The following is a 19566-nucleotide window of genomic DNA, read 5'->3' on the forward strand; positions in this document are numbered from 1 at the left end:
TATGTCGTTAATCATTATCAACACAACGGCGTACCAGAGTAGATCCACCAACCTTCTGAGGCTTGCCACGTATCTTCCTTACATGAAAGAACTAATTAAAATGAAACCCTAAACAGGTACAGGCAAGTTATTCTTTGTCAACAACTTTACCATTCCACAGTGACGACTTCAAGACAAATACAAAATCTCTCCAATAAAATGTTTAAAATACCCGTTATTATTGTCCTGATCTAACTTTGATTTAGGATTGGACGTTGACGTTGCAACACTCGCGTACGTTCTCGCTTTCGAATCCACTTTACTAACTTCCTTCGTTTTTACGGGAAAATGTTCTTTAATCCATCGTCTGTAGTCTTGAACCTCTTCTGTAACACGGACGATACGCCCCAATATGCTGAAAATAGAAAATCAGTTAAAGTCCATTATACCTCCGAAATTATTTCTTTTTAATTTTCATTTACTTTTGTTGTCCAGTTAAAGTTTCCAAAAAGTTACTCATCGACCAATAACTTAAATCACCATTCTGTAGCTTGCTGGCAATAAGTAATGGTTAAAGATAGTGCAATCTGCAGGTCTGTGCAATCTGCCAAGGCTCGATACTACTGGTTATGCAATTTTAATATTTTGCAAATAAAGCAAACTACTGACAGACTGTTTTTTTTCTAATGTTTTTGTTTTGTTTTTTCACCATTAATGTCAAACCAAATTTAAGGAACCTAGACAAGCAGTTAAAACTACCAAAATTTGACTAGTCCCTGTGTGTTACAACCAGAAATTGTGAATGATGAAAGGTTATCTTATCACTGCTCTGTTATCTTATCACTCCTAGGAAACAATTTTGACAAATATACAAACTGACTGACTTAACCTAGCTAAAGACACTAACTATGCACAGATATTACATATATTCATTCATTACATATATAAATATATTCTGGATATAAATTTGACCAATATGTCATGCTTTTGCATAAAATATTCAAACTTTTAACTGGGTTTATAAAATATGAATTAAACTACAAATCAATTTTTTTTAAGTGTTGAATTTTTTTACTTATCTAGACAAGTGTAGGTTTTAATGAAACAGTTATATATAAATACCTTTGAGGTCCACTAAGAAGATGTCTATTTTGGGGAGCTAGAGCGTACTGTAACTGAAGGTAAGCGTACTCGAAAGCCTGCTTTACCTGCATTGCACCGTATGAACTTCGCCCTATATCATTGCCTGAAATTATATATAAAATATTCATTTATCAACTGTATGTAATCAATAAGCATATACTTGAAATATGGGTAACCTTGCAAAAATGTTATTTCTATAAAAGAGACTAGAAATGTGTCCATAGGACACCGGTGCCCCCACACTCCACTGTTTTGTCAATCTACTGACTTTAGGTCAAATACTTGTTTGGGCTACATGTGACACAAGATGAAAACTGAATTTTTTTTAACTAAGTCTAGGGCAAAAACTAATGCTTTCCAACATTTCTTAAAAATTTTATTACCCTTATGTCAAATACCTTTAGAGCTATGTGCGACAATTAATATAATGCACAACTTAAATCAAAACTAACACAAGTTTTATAAAATTTCTTTACAAATAACAGGAGATACAGAACTGAGCACAATCCAAATTTGTTGCCTGAGAAACAAGATTTGGCAACAACTATTTGCCCCAATTTTTTTCCTGCCATTATTTGACCCATGCGAAATCAAAACGTGAACAATATGGATCTGATCAGTTGTAGAGTAGTTAAGTGTCAGGCTAGTAATCTAAGGACTACTGGCTCTTGTCTGTTCAAATGCCATTAAAGGCAAGCTGTTGTTTCCTTGACCAAGAAACATTAAACCCATTGCTTGGCACTGGTTTGTCCCAGGATCTGACTACTAGAGTGTGTCTATAGCTTCCAACACAATCAAACCAAAACAAATGAGCCGCGTCACGACAAAACCAACAAAGTGCGTTTGCGACCAGCATGGATCCAGACCTGCTGAGCATCCGCGCAGTCTGATCAGGATCCATGCTGTTCGCTATAAGTTTCTTTACTTGTTTAGGGTCTGTAAGCGAACAGCATGGATCCTGATCAGACTGCGCGGATGCGCAGGCTGGTCTGGATCCATGCTGGTCGCAAACCCATTATGTTGGTTTTGTAGTGACGCGGCTCAAATTCTGTATTAACTAAACACAGACCTGGTGTGAGTGGATCCTCAATACACAGCAAGGAAGGCCTATGACCATTGTCCATCTCTCTTGTGATGTCATCCTTTGGAACATAGGCGCCCCCGTTTTTAATTCGAATACCTGTGTTGAGATAGTTGAAATGTCGACCGTACAGCTCGAAGAACTCTATCAACATGATGCCTAAGTTGATCTTTGGATTGGTGGCATCTTCTCGTGGATTCAACTGAAATAGAATGTGATTGCAATTACAGATAATGACATTACACTCAACTGTTTAACAAGATAAATAACAGTTTGTACAGTCATGCTACAAGAATTCACATTTTTTTCCATCACATTTGAGTGCACTTTGCATTCATCTATAACAAATATAGTCATAAACTTTGTTGTCATTAATCTATACAACATATCCTTAAAGCTTACTTCTAGAAAAGAAAAAAAATGTGACAGTTAATTTAAAGGCCTATAATGCCCTCGAAATGTTTTAAGTTTCATACTCAATGAAACACGTAATATCAAAGGCCAATTACCTGAACCATTTTTTCCTTCTGTTGCTCTTTGGCAATTAATACATATATAGTGATTTAGTATTCTGTATGGAAGTGATATATACTACTTTGTTTACATTCTGCTACTCTTATTACAGATTATTTCATATTTATCTTAACTATATAAACCAATGCTTGTCCTTTGTTAGGAAGTAAACATGTATTTGCATCTGAGGCATAATGTGACTTTAAAGCTCATCTATTACACTGCAAGGTTAGGATTTATTGATCTCTCACTTTTTTTATTGATTTGTATGAGATTTTAAATGATTGATACATGGTTTTAAAGTCATTAAGTTTCACGGTAGAATAACCCTTCAATTTTAAAATATATTAAATCAAAGATGCATTATTCATGATTTTGATTCGGATCACTGAACACATGTAGGCTGAATTCAGTAAGAATAATTCTTTATGATGTCATTACCAGTTAACAAACCTACGACTAATATATATATTTTTTTTTAATTGTTTCTTTGTTTCCCTATGGATTTTCACATCATCCAGCCCTTACATGTATGCCTTATAAAAGAAACATGCATGTTTCCTAAAGTGACTTCGAAAGAATAAGAGCTATGTAAGAAAAAAAATATCAGGAATCAAACATTCTAGAAGGTTCCCATCAAAAAATCACCAAAATACAACCGTAATAATTTTCCAAAAACATCTTTGTGAATGAGTTTCTTGTTTTGTCCATTATTTGTTTGAACTTAATTTCACTTGGTATGGTAAAGCTTCAATTTAGAAATGGAAAACACCACATAGGAAAAGTAGTACTTTGATTTCCATACAAAATACTTATTCACTTAAACTGTACTTATTGCCAAAGAGCAACAGATGTAAAAAAGATGGTTCAGATAATTGGCCAATGAGTAACTTTTTGGATACTATTAAAGTTCACCAATATTATATTAGAGCTTTTGAGAAACAAATATAAAGCATTTCTGAGGCATAATGGGCCTTTAAGGGGAAAAATGCTGGCAAAACAAGTTTTTCATTAAAACCTGCCATCAAAATCATACATGAAATGATTTTTCACCTACAAATAAATAAGACTTATTTGTATTGATTACCTATATCAAATCTGTACAATGAATATATTTTGTCGTCTGCAACATACAATCCCAGAATACCTTGAAATCATGAAGTCTTAGAAAATATCTTGTTTTTGTTTACATGTGTTTATGAATTTTTACCCGATACAGGCGCTCCCTTTATAGGAAAGCAGAATTAGCACTGTCTCATGGTGATAATTTCATGACAATATTGTATATATCTTTTTCAATATAACTAACATATCAGGCTTGACTTTTATCATGTACCTTTTCATTCAGAAGTCAATATCTACATTGTTTTTTTTGATAAGAGAATGAAAATTGGAAATTTAACAGCTATGGAAGATTTAGATGTTTGCTGTATATTCTAATAAATAAGCCTATCTTAGAATTACAGGGAATGAAATTTATGTCACAATTTCTAATCTTGTCCTATAAACTTCATAAATATAATCTGATATATTCATATAAAACATCTTTTATCTATACAACAATCAGTATATGACAGTTACAATAAAGCTGTAGCAAGAATTATCAAAAATGGCAAGGGGCGAGTTGGATGCGTGGGTGTGTTTTGGGGAGTTGGGAAAACAGAAACTGCTGTCCCATACTTATACAACATTTAAAGCTGCACACCTCCAGACGAGCCAAAATATCCAAGAAAATCAAACTTGAGAAAAAAGTACTAACAAATTTAAGTAAAAAAGATTTTAGATTCAAGTAAAACTTTCCATGTAATGTGTGATTAATGACTAATTTAGCAGTATATATCACCATATTCTTACTGTGTCACTAAAACAGTAAGAGCTCTTTTAACCACCATTCTTTAAATAAACCAGCAGCATGACCTTCTCAACAGTAAGAAATTTACAGAAGTGAGGGGATTTTTTATTTCAAATCTAAAGTCAGGGGCAAATAATATTACTCTTAGCCGGCCAGCCACAACTGAATCTAACAAAATTAAACTATGCCACCATTGCAGACCAAGATCAGCCGGAACATACAGTTCCATTTATCCTCAAAATGACCAAAGGTTTTGTTCTGATAATCAGACTGAAAGATGATTTTTAACATGGTAGAAGAAAACATCAGTGCCTTTAAAAGGAAATAAAGGGATAGGAAATTGTTGAATCACTCAACATTCTATTTCCACAACAATATGACCGTTGAGTAGGTGAACAATTATCTACTACAAGTGTGTACATAATCACGTATTTCTTACATGTTATTTCCTGTATTTTTTAATTTCAGAAAAAAAAGTGGCACCTGGTTAGCACCCATCTTAGGCAATTTAATAGCATTACATTGAACCCATAGGCAATTTAATCATATTCAGACACTATACCTACAAAGTATCATTACATTTGATAAAAGCTATTTCTCAAAATCAATAGGGGTCATCTTCTAATCATGAACAATCTCAATAACTAATGTAAAGACTGTGCCCCAAAGGATTATTAAGTTAAGACAAGGAATATCCGAAGGAAAGCCAGACAGCTGGACGGACAAGCTGATTCCAGTGGGGTGTAATTACACATTTATAACAGTATCCATGGACATAGTATACCTGTAGAAAGCTGACGGTCAGTAAAATGAGACTATAAGATGAGATTCCCCCTGTGAAGACTTCATTAAGATCCCGCTGTAGTAAAAACTGTTTCAATACAAGCACGAGGTACTTTAATATCGGGTATTCACTCATGAATTTCTGAAATGTATATAAAATATTTCACATATGATCATGTAACATATTTAAAGGTAAGGTATATCAATTCTTATATGCAAGACTCTCAAAATCTAGCACACTTTCATTGAATTCTGACAAGTTGGAAAATTTTATACTCTTATTAATTATGCTATTTATTATTTATTAATCAAACATAATTTTTTCTGGTAAGTTTATTATATGTCCAAGGATATTGGCACACATTTTAAAACAGATTGTGCTTCTAGCTGGAAGCTACTAAAAGAATAATAAAATTCTTTATAATTTGACAATTTTGAACTTTTTTACACACTTTAATAACAATACTCCTGTTGTTGTCTTTTTTAGTATATAAGGTAGTTGATCCTTTCATCTGAACAATTCATTACCATACTTAAAGCTGCATGCCTCAAGATGAGCCAAAATATTTCAAGAAAATCAAACTTGTGAAAAAATGGATGTTAAAAAAAGTAAAAAGATTAAAGTAATTATTCACATGTTATGAGTTGTTAATGGCGGATTTCGCAGTATAATCATATTTTTTTCAATGTGACTAAACACTTTAAGGGCTGTTTTTGCACTTTTGATATTTTTTTGGTTATTTACGTGGATTGAAGTAACATTTGCATTGTGAAAATTCCTTTCTTTTGTCCCTTCACAATAATTTACCAATATTCAAAGTTTTCATGAAAATTAGCATGAATCTTGAAGCAGGCTGCTTTAAAATTACAGGTCAAATTGTTGTTTTTTTGATTGGGTTTTATGTCAGACTGACACAGTGTAGGTCATATGGCGAGGTTCCAGCTTAACTGTTGGGGGCAGACCTCAGGTTCCCTTCCATGCACCATTTTCATGTACGAACGGGCATCTGAGTAGAACCACCAACGTTCCATAAGCTAGCTGGATAACTTCCCCACATGAAAGAATCCAAAGTCTGTGTCGGGATTCGAGGGGCTCAAATTGTTGTATAAATAATGTTTATATAATAAAATCATACCATGATAAGCTTGGCACTTTTGACACTGTTAGGAACATTAAAACTGATGTCTACTCTTATATCTGTTTGCAGATCTGTTAACTTCACAATCGGTACCTGAAAAATAACAAAAATAAACATTACTGGTAACTTTGACCTTAGGGTTTTTTTTCTGGCTCAATTTGATGACCGACATTGGGTCATGTTTCCAATGACACAAACTATGGCTTTTCCCCAATTTCAATGAAAAATTTCCAATTCAATGAACAAAAAATAAAGTAAGTAAACTTTTCGTCATTTTATTGCATTTAACTGCACTGTGCCTGAGAAAACTGTAACATTGCATTTGAAATTGCAATATGTCCTAATGAGTGAAATATAAAAGAGGTTTTATTAACCAAATATGTAATAGAAAGAGCACCTAAACACGAGGTTATCTGATTTGTACGAGGGGGCGTAGCCCCCGAGTATTAATCAGATTACCGAGTGTTTTGGTGTTCTTTCTCTTTTGTATCATAGTCAAACATAAAAACACGTTCCCTGTTGTTACAATATGAAACCCCGGCAAAAATGAACCAATGAACGAGCATCTAAATATGACATTTCTGTCGATTTCACTTTCACTGCCGTCACATTATGTAAACCCCAGCAAAAATGAGCCAATCAATGGGCACGCTCTGGAGTGCGGGTAACTAATATCCGCACTCCAGTTACCGCACTGTGCATGTATATGTATACGATTTAACCCTGACACATTTTCAACAGAAAGGTCTCCAAACTATGATACAATTAATTTTTATTGTCTTATTTGATTTATACAATATGTTCTATTTTTTTCCCAATTTGTTTAAAACATCTTTAAAATTCCCAATTCTGGGGGTTGGCAAGCTGAGAGAAAAACCTGGATCTGAACTATAACATTTTGTTTACCAGTCTATTTTATGAATTGAATGTGACAAATGACCATTGCTTAGGGAAGAATACAATAATATTTAAATGTTTACTTCATTTACATGAACATGCAAATATTTGGCTTCTTTCTTAGGATATTAAAACTGATTAAATATAATGCATGATAGCTATAATGACAGATCATAGATAATTGCTGATAAATATTTATAATCAATCGTCTCCAGGAAACAAGTATATTTTTAATTTATTCATATCCATCGTGAAAATTTCAATTGAAGTATGAGAACAAAGAAAATTGTCATCATTTATTCAACGTGGGGTTTTAAACTTGTAAACATTCCAGTTAAAAATAAACAATTGATCGAAAACTGCACCAAAGTTTTTTGTTTTTTTAGATGATAAAAAATGTGTGGATAAAAAAAACAGTAATAGTTCTACATTTCATGAGTCTTACAAAAATCAAATAATTTTAAGCTAAAGCACCCACACAATGCACCCATACAAAGAAAAGAAACTAACAACTCTGTCACTTAGGAACTATCCACATATATTCTATTTAATTAGCTAAAATTGGTACAGATTTCTGTTTGGTAGGGTCTTAAGTTGCACTGACACTGTCCAAAAGGCAGCATGGCGACTTTCACGCTACAATGGTGATGGCATATGCCCACCGGCTTCATTGATTAAATCAGGCGGAAGTCAAAACCCCTAGTGGAACCATCAACTGGCACGACATAGATAAAATATCTAAAAACAAACAGTCTTTACATACCGAAGCTTTGTCCAGCACTTTGATGTTGTCTTTATCTGTGATGCCCTTTTCTAACAGAGCTTTCTCTAGAGTATGAAGAGGTAATTGCTCCCATTTACCAAACACCACCAGGTCTATATCACTGAAATGAAACATTTAAGCTAAAGTAAATATGTTTTAAAAATAAGTTCCTGTAATACAAAGTTCTGGTAAAAGTGGCTTTTCTGGTATTTTTAAAACAAGACCTGAACTCTCATAATTGATAATTTTTGCAAATTTAATTTTTGCTTATTATGACCAAAAGATTACAAAATTGTAAGAATTGGTTTCATATTCTAATCAGCATCATTTTTGTTACAACAGGGTAACATAGTGTTGCTTACCCCACAAACACAAGAGTTCTTTTTTCTTGTTTTACCTACCAATAATCATAAAACAAATATACATGTATGTATCATATTTCATTTATTGGAATAATCAAGAGACAGAAAAGGACAGATATCAATGTCACCTACAGTATGTACTAACAGTTTCTATTTGAAAATTCTGTCAAGAGAATTGGGGAAAAAATAATCATATTCTTCTCACAGAAAGATAAGTCTTTAAGATGTTGAATAAGAAATCTGACACAATATCAGTTTATAAAATAGGCCTATAATATATGGTGATATTATACATTTCAGAGGACAATGTCATTGGTAATAACAATTATCAGATTGGTCAGTGACTTGGACACTAATATTACAATTAAAAAAAATTGACATTTGAAATATAAAGTTATTTAACGCTAGCAAAGCAAGTGACCTAGTTTTGTCAAGTAATTCTCACAAGATTGCTGCCAGTGAGTAGTTAAAGGGACTCTAGCAGTTTTTTGACATGACATGAATGGAAATTATTTTTTTGAGATTTATACATCATTTGATGTAGGTCTGAACCAGTAACAAGCAAATTTTAAATCATTCGCTCAGTCATTTTTTCCAGAACAATAATCGTCAGGGATTAGAGCCGCTCGTCCTACAGGCTTCAAATTTCTATGCATTCATCGTTAAAAGTAAACAAACTAATTATGAGAATTCTAGCTTTCTATTACATCGGCATTCTACCATTTTTTACTCGTCCTGCATCGATCTCTACTTGCAAATACGAGTGGACAAGTAGAATTTTCGATGCCTGATTGTGAGAAATGGTGTCACAAATAAATCAGGCTAAGAATCATACAAAAAATATGGTTTTTCAATTAAATTCTTTGTATTATTCTTTTTTGTCTTTTGCATATAATTCTGTTTTCAGTGCCTAAGTGATGAACGTAAGAAATTCAAATTTTATATTTCTAGACTTTTGGACCTCTGTGGAGTTCCTTTTAATTACAACATTTAAAGACACATTATGCCTCAGAAATGAAAAAACTTTCCTCTGAAGAAAGAATATACTGTTTTTCATAAGTTTTAATACTACATATCAGATCATATTCTATTCTTATAAAATAATTCCTCATAAAAGCAGCAAAATCTAAAGTCATATTATGTCTCCCATACAAAATACTGTATCATAACTACTTTGCTAACGGCCAAATAGCAAAATACGGTTCACCTATATGGCCAAAGAGTTTGGTTTTGAAAATGTCACTGAGCACCAACAAAACAGAACTTTTGACAATAAAACAAGAGCATTTGTACTTTAAAAACCAAACAAGTTAATGCAGTGGTTTAAGTATAAACACTTACCTTGTTGGAAGATAAAGCCCTGTACGAAAACTACCAAAAATCTCAACCTGAAATATACAAGAAATATTTATATCAAATTCCAATTTAAAGAAAGGAGACCACTACTATTTAAAGCCCTATTCATTAAACTGTTACAAACATTATGTTAACCTAACATATATATATATATATATATATATATATATATATATATATATATATATATATATATATATATATATATATATATATATATATATATATAAAAATTCAAAAACATAAATATCAGGAACATACAGTAAATTAATACCTGTCAAAAACTAAATATGCAAATATATTTTGATATCAAAATAAATTATATTTAAATAAAAAACATTGGAATCTTGCTATCTTTCAAATGAAATCTTACATTATTGTTCAAAAACCATACAATAACTCCTTGACGACAGTTTCATTCATTTTCCAAGACTTCATTTCCGTCTATAAAAACGCTTAAAAAAGCATCTATAACAATCACAGTTTACTGAGGGATATATTTTGATGCATGCTGGGAAAGTGGATTAAGATGGCACACCAATTTAAGCCTATCAGGTTAGCTGTACTTTTAGCCTACAAAGCTACATGTACATCACAAAGTAAACAAAGAAACATCAAACCAGCATGCCAGCCAGTGTTAAATCAATACACCACTTTTTGACATCTTGTAAAGTTTCTCTTTTACTGTGATAAAGATCTTTTTTAAAGTCTCTTTCACAGAACAGCGATTTATTTATGAAGAAAAGCATGCACTGCAACAGATTTACATCTGTGAACTTGTTGATTACACATGATTATAACGAAGTTAACAAAATTATCAGATTTTGTATCACAAAAAAATATATATGCAAATATAAAAATGTTAAAATGAATGACAAAGAAAAACATACATTCATTTTAATTTACATTTGCAAGTTTTTACTGCACCCATTTAGTAATAAAGAAAAATGTGGTAGTAATACTAGTATTGGACTGAATTTGAAAGTTTTGAGACTTACTCTTATAATTGAGTCAGTGATTACTTTTTACAACTTGATGAATATTATTAATTATAGAAGATGTCGCTGCAAAGTTTCATAACTTTCATTATTTTCAATTATTCTTTTATTGTATAACTTTGAATTTGAAAAAAGGCAAAAATAAGTAAATTTAAAAACAAAATACTCGTAATATTACATGTACATTTGTAAGCTTATGAAACTTCTTTGTTACTAAAATGTCATTTTTGCTTAACCATGAAAAATAGCAAGAGCTATCAGTAGTACAGTGTGCTCCACTAGCGACTCTCAGTGCTTGAAAGTAAAACAAGACCCTGGAATTTTCTATGTTCGAAAAAAGGGCCGTAATTCTGTCAAAACCCATGCTAGAGTTATGAACCTTGGACAGTGACCTATTATGCTCTCAAATAAGTGTTGAAGTTTCAACCCATTTCCTTCAATAGCTTTGATGACACCAAACTGCATGCAAAAACTGAACCAAAATGTGAGTGATGACATTGCCCCCAGGGGTGAGTAAAATATCTCTCCCTATAGCTAAAAATGCTCATTCATGGGTGCTTACATGTAATATATCTTGCTAGTTTTAAATCTCTATTTGTTACTTTAACTTAAAATTACAGACAGCACATCTGTGCCTTGGTAAATTAAGTTTAAAACTTACAGTAGCTTGTGGCCATAGGCCATTTATGACGTTTCGTATCCGATCAACTACGTCACCCCTCATGTTGTCCTCCTCGGGTGTCGGGGACATGTACTCGAAGAAATCCTTGATCTCTTCATGGAGCCTGTAAATACAAAATTTGCAAAATTATTCCTTAGGTGCCAGATTTTTAGTTCCGGGATTTAGTACTAGATTTTTAGTTTAGGATAGATTTTTAGTAGCAGTATTAGATTTTCAGTTTTGGGATAGATTTTTAGTTTGGGAAAAATTTTTAGTTTCTGTATTAGATTTTTAGTTTTGGGATAGATTTTTTGTTTTGGTATTTGATTTTTAGTTTCTGTATTCAATTTTTAGTTTTGGGATAGATTTTAAGTTTCGGTATCAGATTTTTAGTTTTGGGATAGATTTTTAGTTTTGGTATTAGATTTTTAATTCTAGTTTTCGTATAAGATTTTCAGTTTTACCACAGATTTTGAGTCAAGATGATGTTTTTTCAGATTGGGAATTGATTTAGTGTGAGAATTAGATTTGAAAATTTAGGACCCATTCTTTAAAGTTAAGTTTGGAGAACATATCAATTGTTTCATGGACATGATTTTTACATTGAATCATGGAGATCAGATTTTTATGTTTACTTTTCATTTTAAGACACATTAACACTGTTATCTTTATATGGCAGATTATAAGGGAGACACAAAGATTTTCAATATATATATTGTTGTTGTTAATGTCATCAGTAGACATACAAGGCATTATTGGTGAAGGGAAATCCCAGATGCCTATTTGTGTGGTATTTATCTGTAAAAGTAGTAAAGACCTACCAACTCACAAAACACGTTAAACAGTATTGAGCACAGTGATGTAAATGGACATAATACTAATAGATATTTACAGAGACCTTTCCATTTAATTAATTGTATATAATATAGATTTAAAATGAATTCTATATAAAATCAAGACAAAATGGAAGTCACTTTACACCTAGCTCTTGTTTCATAATAATATATATTATATTATAATTATATATATCACAGAATATGTAAAACCTGTTATCACCATAACGAACTTGTTCATCTTCATGGACAAAACCATTTATACTTCAAATTAAAAATTTCAAAATAATTACTGACTGAATAGCCAACATTGCAGACTATGATAAGACGGCACGGATACCAACTGATCTTGGTGGCTGCACTGGTCACATGGATAGAATACACTGCCTCCAGCACGCTTGGGTTGAAAAATAAACTGTTTCAAACTTCCAATGTGTTAAGTGTTTGAAACAGTATCCTGTTTTACATAAAGTAGTGATTTTTTTTCTCCCCCTTATTAACCAAAACAGCCCATGCCATTAAAACTGAGAAAAATTAACACAGTAACCAACAGAAAATTTGAACTTTTTAAACGTTGAGTTTATATATAGATCAAAATACATAAATGATGATTGTGCTTTCCATAAAATAATCATATGATTTTAAATAGTTGAGATGATTACAATATACTGAATATTTTGGAAATTTCTTGACAAAATCTGGAATGTTCAACAGTTTAAACCTGGTTATTTCAACTCATAACAATTATTCATTTTAAAATTATAAACATATCTCCTTTTTTCTCCAGATATCCCTATCTCTCCATTTTATCAAAATCACAAGATAAACAAAATCAAAACATCCAATATACTTTAATAGCTGTAATCTATCTGAAACTAAACTAAATAAAGACATTTTTATCTTCTTTACCTATATATATTTATATTTTTGTTTCAGAAATTACACTGATAGTAAAATGTCTGACCTGATTTTCATAACATAAAAGTGGGGTGAGGGGGGTAGGGGGATATCTTCTAAACAAATACAACAGACTTTTAAAAATTAATTTTGCCTACTTTCAAGACTTGTTGATGTAGTAAACTTTAATTAAAATGGCAGATTTCCAGTTAAACTCAGATTTCCAGAGTAAACAAAATAGTGGTCACATTTTTCCCATGAAAAATCAAAACAAACAAAAACAACAACATCAATCCAATTAGTGATTTATGTGACCTACTTACATGTGCAGAGTAAATTCCATGCTACATGTTTTAAAAGGACTCTTAAACTATTGAAACAAAACCTTATCTCAAATCACATTTCGTAACACAGTTATAAATAATTCACTGCAGGTATATTAAATAAGATCTAATTTTAGCACTACTATTGGACTTTAAAACGGTTTCATTTACATTATTGGAAAATACAGCTTTAAATCTTTTATCTATTTTTGAAAAATGCATATATGGTAAATTTCTCAGAAGAACAAAAAAGAAACCGCAAAATTTCCTTGGCCTTTTTCTATTTATAAGTACAAATAATATATAAATGAACTCTATCCTTAGATAGGTTAACCGTCTATTCCTGAATCCAATATATTTTTTTCCTATGATCATTATCAATAAATTATCATTCATAGGTTTTGCCCAGCTTTGTATCTGGAACAGTCTATTCAAGTTTTAAGGGAATTCAAAATCAAAAATCAAGCTATAGCCTCATCATGGCCACACTACATGGATGGATTATCATTTAAAGGCTAGCCTGACATTATGCTGATGACCACTGATGGTTTATCTCACATATTAATTGGGAAAAGGCCTTAACCTCTTGATTTTTGGGGGAAAAAACATCACTTAAAATGTAAAATTGTTAATTTGGGAAGTAAAAAGCTTACAAGTATAAGTTCAGACTTTTTGGAAATCTGCATGATTTTAAAAAAAAATATTGATTGGGAAGAGGCTTTTTTATAGTATTAATGGGTAAAGTCCTTCAAGATTTAATAGGAGCTAACCAGTTATTGCATAATAAATAATTATATCATCATCATCATAATGTAATACCTACATAAATACATATATTATTATAATATAAATACCCTTTTGATATTTTGCAAAAAAACTACAACCTACAAGTTGCCCAGTTGAGTAATACTGGTGAAATTAAACACCCCCACACAAGCCGTGGTGTATACCTAGAGTGCCTCACATTCCTTGTATCTGACACAGTATTTACTGCACTGTAACACTATTACAGAGATGGAGAGAAGTGTTTATGCTGTTGTTTACAATACAGTAGCTAATAGTACACGGTCCCAGTTAAATACTTCAAAAAAAGAAAACTCAGCAAGATTTTTTATCCAAATTTTCAAATATGAAGACTGAAGTACAAAGAAATGTCAACTGCAAAATCATTTTTCCCTTGTATTTACAAGTCACTAACAATGTTCTTTATTTATAAATAAATTTTCAATTAATTATCTTTCAAACAATTTAGAGAATAACAAGTTATTTAGCATAAGACAGCATTTCTTCTGATATGACTTCAGAAATGAGAATAGTAAACAAAATGAAAATAACATGTGCTAGATTAATTATTCCCGCAAAACAATTCCACCTGAGTATCTGAAGTGTTTACCAATGAAATTAGAGAAATGTTTAAGAAACCCTTCTAAAGAAAACTTTTAAATTAAAATGTGAGTGTCATAACTAATTATTGTACATGTTATGTAAACTCAGTTTCAGAGACATAAATAAAATACAGACATGTTTTTTTAAACATTTCACAGTCTCAAGAAAATGGCAACAGATACATTTTAGACAAAACATTTTGGATTGCCGATCTCATTTTTGAATGATCTGCCCTTGAATTTGATTAATTTCTCCTGTTCAAAGTCATTTCATGGGCAAAATAACTTGTTCAACTTCATATCTAATAAAATGCCACTTTCACTTTTCGGCTTATCCTCAATCACATTAGAAATTTTCAATGAATTTTAATTCAATTTTGTTTCCTTTTCTTCAGTTCAAGTTAAGAGACACAAAACAGGCACATCAGTAGAACCACTGACAATCTGTCAACTAGCTGGAAAGATTCCTCTCCACTTTTGGGATTCAAACACATAGTGGTAACGTCCTGTACCAAATTACAGTATCATTGGGGTCAAATACTTTCACTGATTGAAAAGAAAATCTGTAACCTTTATGCCTTGATTAAAAAAACAAAACATCTGGAGTAACAAGTGATAAAATCAAATTTTAACGCATTTATTTTCAATCTTGAAGTTTTACTTTTTCTTGTTTTATTTTGATATATCAATTAATAAGTAAAGCATTTCACTATTCCTCAGGGTAAAGTTATTGTCTGCAAATTATCATAAATGCTGCTTGCACAATTTCAGAGAAATATAAATAAAGCATATATAACAACTGAACATTAAATGAATATATGTAACCCTAAAACAATGAATACAGACTTCCTGAAATACGTCAGTCCTTTGGACATGTCTGATAAATTTTGATTAGGTCCGACGATTTTTTATTCCTGATCGGTCCGACTTTTATCCAAAATGGCGTCGCTAAAGGTGCCCAACATGGGAAAAAATGAAAATCTACGTCAGAGGAGCGCGTAGAACAGCAGTAAAAGGATGAAAAGAATAGACCTGAGACAAAATTTAATGAAAAATGGAAGCAGGACCGTGAATCGTTGGTGTATGACAGGGAGGAGATGAAAATGCGCTGTATGGACTGTGCCGATTTTTACGGCGAAAAAATTAAAACCGAAAAGTGTCTTAGAAATACAAACACAAGTTTTCCTTTGATTTTGATTAATTTTATTCGGTCTGACAGATTTCGTTTCGGTCTGACAGATTTTCATGGTTTGTCAGACCGAATGTCTGACACTTTTTTTAAGTCTGGAATAGGTCAAATTGTTGTAGTGTTTATAAAGTATATGTACAATGTACATGTGATTTTCTTATCTTATTTTGAAAAAAAATGTGTTTTTCTTTGCTTATTTTGAATAATATAAGGACTTAAGCATTCTGTAATTTCTTTCCTGAACAACATTAAAAGTGTCTTAGGAAAAACCTTGGAAGAATTTAAAATCAGCAGAACTAGATACCTATATTACTTTTCTTCCTTACTTTTTTTGTACAAAATATTTTCTAATGGCATGTGCAGGTTTATAAACAAAACAGTATTTTAAATAATTATAATAAATACCTTGTCACAAACTTACAGACAAAAAGGATTTATCCGTTGATAACTGTTTTAATAATTGGTCATTTACCTCAATGCTCAACAACCTGTGACAAGTTGGAATCAGGGTCAGCTCGGTCCTTAAGCTACATGAAACTCCCTCCCAAGTCATCCTGGCCCAATACAAACTTGGTATCCTGTGTCAACTCAGTTTGTATTAATATTACTGTTCATAATATTCTAATTTCTATGCATTGTCTTCTTTCTATTTTCCTCAAGCATAAAAGTCATTATGAAATAGTGTTCAAAAACACAACTTATACCAATGGTGGTGGTAGTGTTGGTAATAAGCCACATTGAATTTACCAGCCACCGCATTGTTCCTGGACAGGCTGTCAAGCAGTTTACCAGTACTAGTTGTCTTCACTTTCGCAAGGAACTGATTTCTTCTGTACATACAAGAGCAGAGGTACAGTGTGAATGACCGTAGAAAGGATTTCATGATCAATGAATCACAACGAAAGTGACCTGCACCGTCCTGGAATCGAACCCGGGACACCCAATTCACAGTCCAACGCTCTATCTATTGAGCTAACCAGGCGCCCTTTTTATACCAATGGTTATTTACAAGTTTCGGTTTTAAGGAATGACTTTTTTTATTATCTGTACAATTATGAGTACAGGTATTTTTAAATGAAACTTTACAATCTGCAATACCCAAGTAATTTTGTTCCATATCTTTTTTGTACAAAAGATTTTTAAATGGCATTACTGGTTATACAGAACCAGGGTTCTCACTAGGACTCTTTAACATGGAGTCCATGGACTCCCAAGCCTGAAAAAGTTGGAGTCCAAAAGCACGTCGCAATATGTTTACAGATAAGTCATTTAATGCTCACACAATAGCATTACTGATATTTTGAATCTTCAAGAGACTTTCAAAGTTTATAGTTATTCAAAACAAACTCTGAACTACATAGTATAATTATTGTTTTGTTGTTTATATTTATTATGAAACAATAAAATTATAATGCATCAACACGTGGAAATCGGTTTTTTTTTTTCACTTTTATACCAAATCAAATTTTATTCTGGTTAGATAAGTCCACCCTAAAGACCAAAAGTTAACTTTTGTATATAGGCAGCCTTTAGCAGAATGAATATAGGAAAATCGTGTACATTTTCACACATTATATAAGAGATTCATCCGATAAACAATTATTTTGCATATATCTTCAAAGGGGGCAAATTGAAGATCGATATTTAAATATTTAATGTTGATTAAATATCAAAGGAACAATTTATTCACATGTTTGGCTTGAAAACTGAGAATTTTTGTGCCCTTTGCGAAATTTTAGGGTTTATGGCGAATATGAAATCGTCGATGTTCGGATAGAATCTAAATATCAAAGAAAAGCGTATGTGTATTTTGGTTTGTTGTCCTGGCATTTCGGCACAATATCTTAAATTCTTAATACTCTTATAGAACGTTTTAGCAAGAATGAAACTAAAGCAAAATTTTGACTAGAAAATGCCGAAAATATTCGACAAAAATTAAAAATTACACTCATTTGTAATTTGAGAAAACAGTCTTTAAACTTGCGGCGTAAACAGTCAATAGTTAATCCTTTTGTCGGTAAAATTAAGCTACGCGGAATCCTTGCTCTGAAATATTTGCGTCCAGCTGTAATAAACATGCGTACCGGGATGCCAAAAAAAGCGTCCCAGAGAACCCTGAGAACAAGGATCTTTATAATGAATAAAATAACTGTAGACAATTAGGGACATAAAAATCTATATACCAGGCCAAGTTACACCTGTTCTGAATTGACCAGTGCCCAGTACTTACCCATATGGTTAAGGCCGAAATGAACCTTTATTGCCTGTGTCTAATTGACTCTATACTGATAACCCAAAAAAGATTCAAAGATTATTTCTTAGGAGCTTTATATTCTATTTTTACATATATAGACGGTTGATTAGGCATGGACATAGATCTTTTTCTTGAAGTTGTAATCGATTCTGACCACTTATAAGAGATTTTAATGCTTGTTAAGTAGAGATATCTATTTTTTGTATGTAGTTATCATTTCTGGCCAAAATTTTGAAAAGTTACAATACATACAAATAAATAATATGTAACACAAAATTACCTGTTAAATCCAGTATCAATATTCAAACTGATCCTACATGTACACAATATTTTAGTGACCTTGACCCTTGTATTTTCTGAAAATTATTATATAAATCTTTAATTTCTATAGAAAATTGAAATTACCCAATATGTCCTGGTAGTTTATACTGTTTTTCTCTTGGTTTCCAAGGTGTTAATCCTCCATCTTCTCTGAGAAAATGTTTATTAGAAGAATGATTCAAGCCATAGGTGCTGGCCTTATTATCCCATTTTCTTTTGTATTGATTCTGTGAGTTCTGAATGCTATTTTGTCTGTTATTCACAGCAACCTTTTGATCAAAATTATTAGCATAGTTTAGTGGAATGTACTCTTGAGCTTTTTGGTCCAAATTTGGATTTGAATTGTTGAGGGACATGTTGTCCACGCCTATCTCTGCCTCCCAGATAGTTGTCCATATATCGTGCGCCAATCCCAAATGTTCAGGCGGATACCAAGCTATCCTTGGATCCATGCACACGGTGTTTCCCGTATATATAACGTAAAGACTCCGTTTTACCTTTTTCTCTCATAAAACCGTTGAAATTTGTCAAGTTGCTGTGTTCAGCATGTTCGAATTTCACGGGTACCACTAAAATACGCAACGGAGATTTTTTGGCGCAACGGACGCAACGGGCGCAACGGAGATATTTTTTTAGAAAAACCGGCACAACGCCTTTTTTAAAGTCAATGTGCTATATTTAAGCATCTAAAATGATTGTTTGGCACTATTAAGTAAGTATGTTTTAAAATGTTTCATAAATTGTATATGTTTAATTGCACTGAAGGGTTATATGCCTGGCGAAATGGAAATTTCATGGCGAGATATTGTTTAGAACAAACCGACACAACGCCTTTTT

The 19566-nt window shown here is 32.0% G+C and overlaps 1 protein-coding gene across 2 annotated transcripts; it reads right to left on the reverse strand.

Annotated features, from left to right (window-relative positions):
• Positions 1 to 211: 211 nt before the first annotated feature.
• Positions 212 to 19284, reverse strand: LOC132739749 (terminal nucleotidyltransferase 4B-like; the record flags this gene model as incomplete). Of its 2 annotated transcripts, none has more annotated exon segments than XM_060727533.1 (9): positions 212 to 394; positions 1102 to 1225; positions 2192 to 2405; positions 5353 to 5493; positions 6488 to 6583; positions 8151 to 8271; positions 9854 to 9900; positions 11528 to 11651; positions 18814 to 19284. In XM_060727533.1, coding segments are annotated over 9 exon segments (1418 nt in total), but the record flags the coding sequence as incomplete, so codon positions are not given.
• Positions 19285 to 19566: the final 282 nt, after the last annotated feature.

This window comes from Ruditapes philippinarum, unplaced genomic scaffold (genome assembly GCF_026571515.1).
Source record: "Ruditapes philippinarum isolate M1 unplaced genomic scaffold, ASM2657151v2 ctg2395_1_1_1_1, whole genome shotgun sequence".
Lineage (NCBI taxonomy): Eukaryota > Metazoa > Mollusca > Bivalvia > Venerida > Veneridae > Ruditapes > Ruditapes philippinarum.